At 29.7% G+C, this 12,431-nt stretch overlaps 1 protein-coding gene and 2 long non-coding RNA genes across 3 annotated transcripts; 1 reads left to right on the forward strand and 2 right to left on the reverse strand.

Moving 5' to 3' along the window:
- Positions 1 to 457: 457 nt before the first annotated feature.
- On the reverse strand, positions 458 to 2,901 carry LOC128042848 (uncharacterized). Its single transcript, XR_008198312.1, has 3 exons — positions 2,801 to 2,901; positions 2,297 to 2,368; positions 458 to 663 (listed from the first exon to the last, which is right to left on the reverse strand). It is a non-coding gene; the product is annotated as an uncharacterized LOC128042848 (long non-coding RNA).
- Positions 2,902 to 7,323: 4,422 nt separating this feature from the next.
- On the forward strand, positions 7,324 to 9,780 carry LOC105790365 (uncharacterized). The gene is made up of 3 exons (XR_001132456.2): positions 7,324 to 7,489; positions 9,277 to 9,391; positions 9,562 to 9,780. It is a non-coding gene; the product is annotated as an uncharacterized LOC105790365 (long non-coding RNA).
- Positions 9,781 to 11,418: 1,638 nt separating this feature from the next.
- Positions 11,419 to 11,985, reverse strand: LOC105790366 (uncharacterized). Its single transcript, XM_012617933.2, has one exon. It carries the CDS (start codon positions 11,983 to 11,985, stop codon positions 11,419 to 11,421), a length of 567 nt encoding a protein of 188 aa, XP_012473387.1.
- Between the last annotated feature and the right edge of the window lie 446 nt (positions 11,986 to 12,431).

Raw genomic sequence — 12,431 nt, forward strand, 5'->3', positions numbered from 1 at the left:
AGTTGACTAAAAGTCAACATTAACCGCTGACATGGTGCTCCAAATGTCATTAAATGCTGGCGTGTCACTATTTTGTTAGCAAATTATTTTAAAATTATTAAAATAATAATAATAAAATCCTAATTTCTTCTCCCCCAACTCTCTGTTTCTTTCCTACATTTCTAGTTTCCTATCACATTTCAATCAAAAAAATCTCACCATCTTTCTTCTTCAATAAAAAATCCCACAAAATATTTTGAAAATAAAAATCTATAATGGAAGAACAAAGATATGGGGAATATTAAGAAGGCTACTGAAGAAAGAATCATGGAGGTGGAAGTACGTTTTAGGGTCAACTTTCAAGTGAAAGTGTAACCCCCTTAACCCTAAACCGTCGCCGAAACAGGGTTACGGAGCATTACCGGATATATCGGATAACTTATAACTAGTTCACAAATAAATAGCATATATAGCATACTTGTATCAAATATGTCATATTAGTTCCATTTCATACTTATAACCAATTTAAACATCATTCTACAACCACAAGCACAAAACTCTTATACTTAAACCTATACATCACTTAGGTACATGCCACGTTATCAAAAGAAAGGTACATCACTAAAATTTCTCTGAGGTCGAGATTGCTCTGGATGCTGGACCAAACACTGGTTTTCTACTAACCTGCTCATGGAAACAACCGTACGCTGAGTATGGGAATACTCAGTGGTATTACCATAATTCAAATTTATAACATTCATCGGTAAATTATATACATTCAATTTATACCTACAGTTATTCATTAATTATCTCATACTTTAAATCAACTTGATCATTAATAACAATAAGCAATATTTCAATCTTATATTTAATTGTATTCATACCTTATTTCACTATCTAAATTTTATTGGATTTTTCAACATCTCATTCTAATAACTCATTCCAATTCATGCAAATTCAATCAATTTATCAACTCATTCATTATCATTTCTATTGATATTCAATTTATACTTTAAATCTTTTAATAATCAAATTAAACATTTAGACCAATATGTTTCAATAATAATAATAACTAATTTTATAAAATTGTATTCAAATTAACTCATACACTATTTCTTAATTCAATTTATACGATTAATCTTTCAATAAACATTTAATACATAAAATCAACTTGTTTCAACAACAACAACAATAATAACTATCTTTTAATTCGATTCGTTCATTTGTAATCAATTTACACTTATAATCTTTTAACACTCAATTTATACATTAAATCCATAAATAAATTTCAAGAACTTGTATTCGATTAAATTCACATATTATTTCACTATTTCAAATCATTTTATTTTCACTTCTCATTTCTCAACAATATCTATTTCAATTTGCTTTTCTTCACTTAGATTTTTACATCATCTCATACTACCAAAACCATTTCATGAACTATACCATTATCTATTTCTTGAACCCATGGTTCATACATTTCATTTCCATATCTCAATTTAATATCTTATTTCAATTCATATTCAAGATCATTCAATAAAATTATATTATCCTTATTATTCATTTACCCCTATTAACTTGACTCGGACTTTGCCAGATACACGGATCCAACCAAACACACCAGAATGGCACCCAGTGTCTCATCGGATAATTCGAAGCAATAGTTGACACCCAGTGTCTCATCGGCAAAGCCGAAGAAATATAGTGACACCCAGTGTCTCATCGACTCGAGGTCGAAGTATCCCTGAACTCTTCCAATCCTATGGCATGCCAACTATATCCGACTCAGCCCAACTAGTTAATAGGGTATTCAAATAATTTTTTTTTCTATTTCAAATTCACTTTCGATTCAATCACAATTCATTTCAAATTCACTTTTCACTTACTAATCAATATACAATTCAATACCAATACATTTTTCCACTTTCCAATCAATGTACCATCAAATGCTCATATATATTCATACTTCATTTCAATTTCATTCAATTCAGAATTTCTCATGTTCACAATTCAAATCAATTTCTCAATCTAATATGTGTTTCAGTACCACATTCATTCTTTTAGTTCAAATCATATCACTAGTAATTTCCATTCAATTCACATATAATTCAATATCATTTAATTCAATATCGATATTCATCTTATTTTTATTTACTAAACATATTATTCAAAATTCAACAATTGCTATTAATAAATTCAATACCAATACATATTTTTCATTCAATTCAATCATGATACTTACCTCAATTTGCTTATCATGTATATTAATTTAAAATTTAACAATTAATAATTAAATTCGAATTATGGTAATACTAACCGAAATTTTCTCGAATCACCTTGTCCACCTTCTCCTTTCCTTTCTCGAACAATGACTCTTGCACGACATTAGCTACGTAATTAAACAATTAAAAATCATTAGTACAAAATTTCATCAAAATATTTCCATTTATACCTAAATTTACTTAAATTCTAATTTAATCTCTTATCAATACTAATTTTATTTTCCCAATCTAACTCCATATTCTCTATTAATTCTTACTATAAACTCATTTTAACTCTTCAATTTCACCATAAATCCCTAATTTCAAAATTCTTTCAATTTAGTCCCTACTATTCAAAACTTATGTTTTATTTTATAAATCAACCCTTTACTAACTTCTAACTTGAAATTCAATCAATTTAACCCTAATTCATCAATTAATTCAACATAACTCATGTCTAAAAATCTACTATCTTTCAAAATTTCAACACATACTTAATAGTATTTTGCTCTAATTTCATAAAACTCAAAATTACAAGAAAAGGAGTTAAATTAACTTACCAAATTAACTTTGAACCTTGAAACCCTAAATTTTCCTTCTTTCCTTCCCTTTCTTTTTTTTTCCTTCCTCCCTGTTTTCGTTTTGCTATTGTGTTTCTATTCTCTTTTCTATCTTTTAATTCTTTTGTTTTATATATATAATAATATAATATTATAATAATATAATTAATATTATAATAATATAATTAATATAATATTATAATATTATAATTAATATTGTAATATTATAATATTATAATTAATATTATAATAATATAATTAATATAATAATTATTTATTAAGTAAATAAATATAATATATATTAACTAAAATATCTCAGATATTTCTTTGGTTGTGCCGCCTCAATTTAGGCTGATGGCATAATTGCCTATTTAGTCCTTTTAACTTTTCTTTAATCTATAATTAAACTTTTATCTCTATTACAATTTAATTCTTTTCATAATTAGCCTCAATTTAGACAAATTCACTTAATTAAAACCTAATTAACTACATTAACTAACTTCATAAATATTTATCATAAATATTTATGAGTCCAATTACCGAAATGGAGTCTCGGAATATTTTTTCAATTTTATCATTTTTAATCAATTAACCATCGAACATTAAAATTTCTTAACGAAACTTTAATACTACCCTAATGACACTCCGTAAATATTTATAAAAATATTTACGGCTTAGTTTATAATATCGAGGTCTCGATACCTCGTTTTCGACCCAATTTATCTAATAAATTTTTTTTAAATCACAAAATTTACTAATTTTAGAAATATTTCTAAAATCACACTTAACTTATAATTATTAATTAATAAAATTTCTAAATTTTTCATCGGATTTAGTGATCTCAAATAACGGTTCTAACATTACTGAAAATTGGGCTGTGGGCTGTTACAGAAAGAGACTAAACATTCATCACTTTTCTTTCATTGACGATTTGCTTTTCAAAATCGCTTTGAAATTCAAAATCGCTTCCATTTTCGAAGCAATTTTCTTGGTTTCTACTATTTGTTTCTTCTATCTTTGTTGTATATATATTTATCTGTGGGTTCCTTTTTGGCATTTTCTTTTGGGTTTAGATACGAGAGAATAAAGATTTAATATCAATGGCTTTTACAATAAGAAGGAAGAAAAAAAGTTTCATTCTTTGTGTTTTAGATTGTTGGGTTTAGGTTTGAGTTTTTAAGATGAGAATGGGGATGATATGGGTTTGGGTTTTAGACCATCGATCTAACTTTTTCGAATGGAGTACTAGCTCACGAGAGTAGCTCCGTCGAGGTTTGAAAGCTTCACAATGGAGACGACTACGAAGATGAACAATGGAGAAGAAGAAACAACGGTGATGATGATGATTTTAAAATAATTTTAGTAATTTTAAGAACAGGTTTCAAAAACCCAGAAAGTGATTAAGGAGGCTTTTCAATGGAACAGGGATAATAATGATGAGGAACGATGGTGATGATGATGATGATTTTAAAATCATTTGCTGACGTGATATATAAAATAAAATAGTGCCACGTCAGCATTTAATTACATTTGGACCGCCATATCAGCAGTTAATGTTGATAGTTAGTCAATTAATGACCACATCAGCATCTCTGTTAAAAATAGATCAATTTGACCCCAAAAAAAGCTAAGTGTTAAAGTGCTCTCTATAAAATGCATAAAAGGTCAAAGTGACCAGACAGCACGTTAGGAGCCATTTTTGACATTATACCCTTTTTTTTCTTTTATATAATTGGGAGAGGAAGATGAGTTATCAACCCAAGCTCACATACCCTCTCAATGTACTAACTTCTTTTATTAAATTAATTCAAATTTAATTAAAAAACAATAAATATAGTCTTAGTGGGTTTTAACCAGTTTTAAAGGTTAAAATATATTGTTAGGTCCTATATTTTGACAAAATTTGAAATTTAATTCATATACTTAAAAGTTAAAAATTAAGTCCTATTTTTTTATTTAAAAATTTCAATTTAGTCATTAAAATCGTAAGTATTTTCTATCAAATTTAATCAACTTGAAATTTTTAGCTATTGATTTTTAATAATTCTATAAATTCTTTAATTTTTTAATAATGCCCCTAATTTTTTATTTTAATTTCTTGATTTTTTTAATACCCTTAATTAATAACATTCAGGGGTTGGACTCACTAACTTTTTTAATAATATTTTTCACTGAATTTTTTTATGAATAGAATACCAGCTGGTGCATTTATCTCTATCTTCAATAAGGCCGCAGTCACCATTGGATCGGACAAGATCTTGATTAGGGCCTCAAATATCAAAGGTGTTATTCTTTGGGCTCTTTTTTTCAATTCGGTATCTAAATTTGATCTCAAAGTTCAATTTAGTACCTAAGTTACTTGGCTTTATATTTCAATTTGCTTCAAATAAGTAATTTATTGTAAGCTACTAATCTCGATAGTCAACGTCATAAATTGGAATCTCCTTGCGAGTTAGAAATACCTATAAAGTTAGGACTTCGCAAGCTCATGATCTCGTGAAGTCAAGACCCTGTGAGCTCATATCATGGGGTCACATCTTAACATGGATAGAATAAATGCCATCCATTTATTACTTATATTTGTTATCTTGACATGACATTCCATCTAGGCCTTTAGCGTAGCTGTTTACAGTCGTTGGCTTTCAGTAGAGCATGGAGATAAAATTCTCATTTCAAGACAATTCATTCGATTGTAGGAAGACCGGATTGACTACTTGACAAACAACACTTCTAAAACTTCTCCCAAAAGAACTGGTCTTCCTCAACACTCCTCAAACAAACACGCAAAAAAAATTAAAGGGTAAACTACCAAAATAGTCACTTTTGTTTGGCTCAGGTTACATTTTAGTCACTTATGTTTGAAATATTACGTTTTAGTCACTTATGTTATCACGTTGTAACATTTTAGTCACTGAGCCGTTAGTTTACATTATGATTATGTGATAAATTGATGTGGCACGTTAAATCATCATGTCAAACAAAAATTCTAGGTTAATTTATACAATCGGTCCCCATATTTTTTCGTTTGGAGCAATTTAATTTTTTTTCTTTTATGTTTTTTTAACTTTCTTTCTTTTCCATTCTCTTATGCTTCTCACTTTGTTTTTCTCCCTTCTCCATTTCTTTCAACGTAGTTTTTCTATGTTTTATTTTTTAGAACAATTTAATTTTTTTCGAGTGAGGCGAGCTTGTGGGCTAGTTACAAATGGAAAGCATAGAAAAACTATGTTAAAAGAAATGAAGAAGGGAGGAAAATAGAGGGAGAAGCATAAGAGAATGGAAAAAAAAAGTTAGAAGAACATAAAAGAAAATTTTTAAATTGTTGAAAATGAAAAAATATAGGGACCAATTGTAGAATTTAACCTAAAATTTTCGTTTGAAATGATGATTTAACATGCCACATCAACTTACCGTTACACCATTGTCGACAATTAACGACTCAGTGACTAAAATGTTACAACACGATAACGTAAGTGACTAAAACGTAACATTTCAAACATAAGTGACTAAAATGTAACCTAAGGCAAACAAAAGTGACTATTTTGATAGTTTACCCAAAATTAAACAACTAATTTAAACATAGGGAATATTGTAACACGGAATTATACTACATATGTTAAATTACACATTTTTAGTACATATATTGTTCATTCGAGTTAACTTTAAGGACTAAATGTGACATTCACCATTTATATAACTAATATACAAATTTTATTATTACAAAAGTTAGGGTCCGTTTGTTTGGTGTAAAATGTTTTCCGGAAAACATTTTCCGAAATTTCCGGTGTTTGTTTTGTGTAAAATGAATTCCCATATGAAAACATTTTACAAACACAGGTAAAATCAAAAGCAGATTTTGGAAATTGTCTTACCGATTTCTAATCTGTAAGACATTTTCCCTCTTCTCTTCTAAGGGTCTGTTTGATTGACGGAATTGATTTTCCGGAAAATCATTTCCAACTTTTCCAGCGTTTGATTGGAGGAAAATATTTTCCATTTGGAAAATGAACTCCAAAACAAGGGAAAATGGGTTACATTTAGGAAAATGTCTTACCCTTTCAATTTCGTAAGACATTTTCCGTGCTCTCCTCTCTATCGCCTCCTTCATTCCTTCCTTCATTTCAGGTAGAAAATTACTTACATTTATCGATTTTCCAAGAACTTGTTTTTAATTATTCAATACTTATTTTTTAACACAATTACAAATAATTTATTTGATATTAGTTTTTCAATTTATAACGATTAATATTGTAGCTTAATAATTGAGTATTATTATAAATAAATCAATGCAATATATGTAAAAATAATTTAAAATATAAAAATTTATTAATATATATTAATATATGTAAAACAACTTTTCCGAAAAATATTTTCAAAAAATGCCAAGCGAGAAAATATTTTACATGATTCAATCAAACACCGTAAAATATTTTCCATAAATCATTTTACGAAAAGTAAAACATTTTCCGTAAATCATTTTACGGAAAATATTTTCTTGGCAATCAAACAGACCCTAAGTAGTGGTTCTCCCTCTTCCTCCGACTCCTCATCTCCGTTCATTGGCCTCACCGCACCATCTTTGCATCGTCGTCTCTGTCGGTCGACCATCGGCCTTGCCTCTGTATTCTGAAGAAACCCTAAAACATTAGGGTCCACAGTCGAGAAAAATTCATCTCTGATCTCCTCGAGGTATCTACATATTTCTCTAATGTCTCATCTCTGATCGATTACTCTTATGTTTTCCTTCCTTTTCTCTCTAATTTTTGTTTCATGTAATACAGAAATTTTTTTAAATAATAAAAAAGAAAAATCGAAGCCCTTCGTTTTTCAACTTTGTCTTACCCGATCAATTTGAGCTACAGTTTTGTGTTATGATATGGATATTGAGTGTTGGGTTTAAATGATTGCTTAATCTTAGCTTGGACTCACACTAACTTTAGACTCATCTGTTAGTATTTTCTGGTTTACTGGTTTCAGGTAAAGCATGGTTGTCTAGTAAACAAGAATTATGATGCTTATAGGTATATTTAACTTGTGCATCAGTGACTGTAACTTCTACAGATTTCTTGCCTTCACCTTGACTGAGTAGCTACAATGGAATCTAAAAATCAGTATATGTATTGTGCTCCCAGGATTCTGGTTTGCTAGTAGTCCTTTTTTATCCATTAACTCCAAAATTCTAGTGATATGTTCTTGATTTTCCACAAAGTTAGCATATTTCTGGTTGTTAGATTCCTTAAATGTGTCCAGTTGAATCTAGAATGGGTATTGAGTCTAGTTCCTTCTGCCATTTCTTTGTATTTCTTGTGCTTTTCCAGCATCTATGGCTGAATCTTGACTAGCTCTAAAACCAAATTTTTACTTAATCAAGAATTGAGAAGAGAGGCCAGAGAAGAAAAAGGAATTTGAGTCTGTTCAGTCATAATCTCTTAATACAGAAACTATACATATATAATATCTAACAATAATCCCTTGCTAATAGTTGCCTGATTTCTGATTTTGCTTGATGAGCTTGCCTGCACAATTTTGCCACAAGTATTTGACTTTGTTGAGTTGGCATTTGTTGCAAGGTTAATAGTGTGCTTCAGAAATTGTCCTTCAATGCTATGTTTATACATTAGGGATCTGCTAGTTTTTCTATGTACGTCCTCTGTCCTAGCAATAGAATTGCTCTTCCTTCTTAGAGAGTTAAGAGCAGGTGATTTACATGTGATGAAGGACAAGATCATGCTAGTTCTATTGGAAGTGTCAATAAAAGTTTGGATATCTGTTGTTGGCATTTTGTACAAGGATATGTTGGTCATTTCTTTTACTTCAATACTTTAACATTTGATCCTGCATTTTCTCATATTAAGGGGATAATGATGTGGAATTTATCATGCTTATTGAAGGATTATATTTTGGACATGTTTCATTAGTTTCATATTATGTTTTATTGGGTTCAATTGTAAATTTCAGTATCGAGGAAACTTTTTGTCATTTTTGATTGAGTGAAATTTGAGTTTCAACTGTTGTTTCAGTAGAAAATTTTCAAATTTTTTTATGCCCTTTTGTTTTCCTTGGATAACTAAGAAATCACCCAAATAAATGTTTTGAATAAGATGTTTTGTAATGTCATGGAACTACTACTAGGATTATGTTGAACTTGAACATGTAGCAAAACTGGAAACTTCTTACATAGGTCGGCTTCTAGCAGTACTTTGTGATAAACCATTTGCAGAGTCTCATTGTATTTTATTACATACATCTGAATAAGATGTTTTGTAATGTCATGGAACTACTACAAAAATGTCTTGGTTCTTCTTGAGCAAGTATAAAATTTTAATTGTTCTTTCATGCTTGTAATCAGGTACTTGAATTTGCAATTACTTTTGTGATAAAATCATCAATGTTCCATCGTGTAAAATGAATTTGCAATTCTATACTTTTGGTTTTTTAATTTGTGATACTAGGAGTGATTTTTTTTAAATTTGTAGAGAGTTAAGGCATTGCATATTCGGGACATGGATGTTGTAGTTGAGCCCGGAATTTGATGGATGGAACTTAATGAATACTTGGAGCCTTATGGTTTATTTTTCCCTCTTGATCCAGGTCAGTTTGTTAGAGTTATCCTTGCAACATATCATTTTCTTAATGAAAAATAACTTATTGCAACATTCAGCTACACTCCTTGATGAAAGGACCATATATATATATATATATATTATATTATTTATTGGCTTGAGTGTAACATTATCATCTTAAACCATGTTGACCTGCAGGGCCTGGTGCAACAATAGGAGGCATGTGCGCAACACGCTGCTCTGGATCTTTAGCCATGATGTAGTTGCTACTCTACTACTGTCTTTCTTTGCATTCCCTAGTTGCCCCCTTAGTCTGTTGAAAAATTACATTTGAAATCTCTCTTACTGAGGTTTGTAGAATTTTCATTTCAGCAATTTTGTACCAAACAAGTGTATTCAGATATGAAATGATGGATGTTTTTTTCTCCTGGAAAATGTATATCTCTGTTTAAACTTCTGAAAGAATGCATAGGTGTTGATTCCTCACTGAAAACATTTTATGCGATTAGGGCACTTATATCTTCAATGCCTATATAGTCCATGTTTTAGTTCACCATGGGTTAAACAATGGTCTACGGGCTTTTGTGTCCCTTTTGATAAATAATAAACATTAAAAACATTTAAATGCCTCACATACTGAGGAGTCAGCTTGTGCCATTAGTGACCTTTTTCAGCAGAACAGTAGTTATTTTCAGGAAAATATATGTAAAAATAACTTTTCTGGAAAATATTTTTAGGAAATCTGCCAAACAGCAGAAAATATTCTACACAGATTCATCCAAACACTAGAAAATATTTTCTGTAAATCATTTTACAGAAAAGTAAAACATTTTCCAGAAATCATTTTACGGAAAATATTTTATTGGCAAACAAACGGACCCTTAGTATGAAATAATTTTGATTGGATAATGACCCATCAGCTCTGGATTTTAAGGAACAATTTTTAGTACATATAAAATAGGTTTAAGCTTCAAAAAGCCCTCAAATTTAAAAAAAAAAAAACAATTAAGTTCTTGCTTTTTTTTTTACTCATTTGGGTACTTAAACTTTCAAAATGCATTAAGAATGCCCTCAAACCTTTTCAGAAAAAGTAATTAAGCTCTTACTTTTTTTTGTACTCAATTGGGTACTTGAACTTTCAAAATGCATCAAAAAGACCCTCAAACTTAAAAAAAAAAAGCAATTAAGCTCATGCTTTTATTAAAAATTAGAAAAAAATATAAAAATTAAAATCAATAAAAGTTATAAATATTGTTAAATTTTAATTAAAAATTCAAATATTAAAAATTAGAAAAATATAAAATAGTAAAAATGTAAAAAATGTAAAATTTTATAAAGTCGTAAGAAAATTATACAAAATATACGAAATATAAATTTTGTAAATTTTTATCGTATCAAAAGAAGAATTTTATAATTTTCTATAACTTTTATTGATTTTTACTTTTTTGTCATTTTTATGACATGTCACATGGTGTTGCAACACGTGATAACTTTAATTGAAAATTACTAGGGTCGTTAATTTTTTTATGATTTTATAAAATTTTATAATTTGTTACGATTTTATAAAAAATTCTAATTTTTCTATATTTTATTAAAATTTAATAATTTTTATAAAATTTATTAATTTTATAAATTATTTTCTAATTTTTAATAAGAGAAGGGGTTTAATTGCTTTTTTGAAAAAATTTGAGGGTCTTTTTGATGCATTTTGAAAGTTCAAGTACCCAATTGAGTGAACAAAATATAGGCTCAGTTGCTTTGTTTGAAGAAGTTTGAGAGCCTTTTTGATGGATTTTGAAAGTTTAAGTGCTCAATTGAGTGAAAAAAAAAAAGAAGGGCTTAATTGCTTCTTTTATTTTTATTTTTTGAAAATGTTTGAGGGCTTTTTACACAGCCTATAAAATATTGCAAATTTGATTAAACTTCAAGGGCTAAACTTGACATTAATCCCCTTATATAATTTTTGAAAATTACATAATTACATATAAAATAAGTACCCCAAATTTAATTAAACATAAAAATATTATCCCTTTAATTTGTACACTAATAACGAGGTCACCATCTATCTTGAGCATAATTTCTCAACGATCCTTTCCCACCACAAGACACACACCACTGATCAGACTTAGCCACCGACGACGATGACACCCCATCCCCACACTTAGCCACCGCCCTCACACTCTCTATCAACGCCTCCGTTCGAGCCTCCTGCGCCATGATCTCCGCCAACTTGTCCGGACTTATCACTAGCTTCACTTTCCACACTCTGGGTGTCGCCGCCTCCTCCGTGTCGGTTCTCTTCAACAGTACCCTCTGCTGATGATCGAACGACATACGATACGGAGACGAAGAAGTGGATACAAGATCGTTGCTGTTGTTGTTGTTGTTGTTGAGGGGCAGGAGATAGTAGAGCTGGCCTGCACGGAGCTTTTCGTTGTTAAACAAAGGCTGCTGAGAGAGCAAAGTGTGAGGGGTGCGGCGGTAAATGGCCATGCCTGGGAACTGTTTTGTTATGCAGGCGGCGGAGATGGGTGGCGAAAGCTCCATGATGCCGCCGTTGGGTGTTGCCACTTTTATTGTTTCTTCAGCTTCATCGAATGGTTTGAAAACGCAATTGCCCATATTAGGTCTTCTTCTCTATTTTCTCTCAGCTGCTAATAAATAATATAAATTAAGCTTCTTCTTCATGGTCTTGGTTTTATAGAAATTTAGGTAGGGATGGAATGGGGGGGGGGGGTTTATGCCATGAAATATTAAAAAAAAAAATCAATGAAAACTGTCCTATTTAAAATTTTAATATTTTGATTAAAAATTAATTTAATTTATTTAAACAATTGATAGTTAAATATAACATATTTTTTAATAAATAAACTGCCTATATCTAACTAACATAATTGAATAATTTGTCATGAACAACTACTAGCTCTTCAGGGGTGTCTTCAAACACTTGTACATCTGTACTTCTCTCTATAACCATCTTAGCAAGACGATCAGTGACTTCATTTCTCTCTCTTGGAATATGCTTTATTTGTTAATGTTCTATGGTTTATAAGATCATGTGAATCCTT

The sequence above is a fragment of the Gossypium raimondii genome, chromosome 8 (genome assembly GCF_025698545.1).
Source record: "Gossypium raimondii isolate GPD5lz chromosome 8, ASM2569854v1, whole genome shotgun sequence".
Taxonomy (NCBI): domain Eukaryota; kingdom Viridiplantae; phylum Streptophyta; class Magnoliopsida; order Malvales; family Malvaceae; genus Gossypium; species Gossypium raimondii.

What these genes read in the sequence shown, in the direction of transcription:
- LOC105790366 (XM_012617933.2), bottom strand. Translation starts at nt 11,985, where the DNA reads ATGGGCAATTGCGTTTTCAAACCATTCGATGAAGCTGAAGAAACAATA.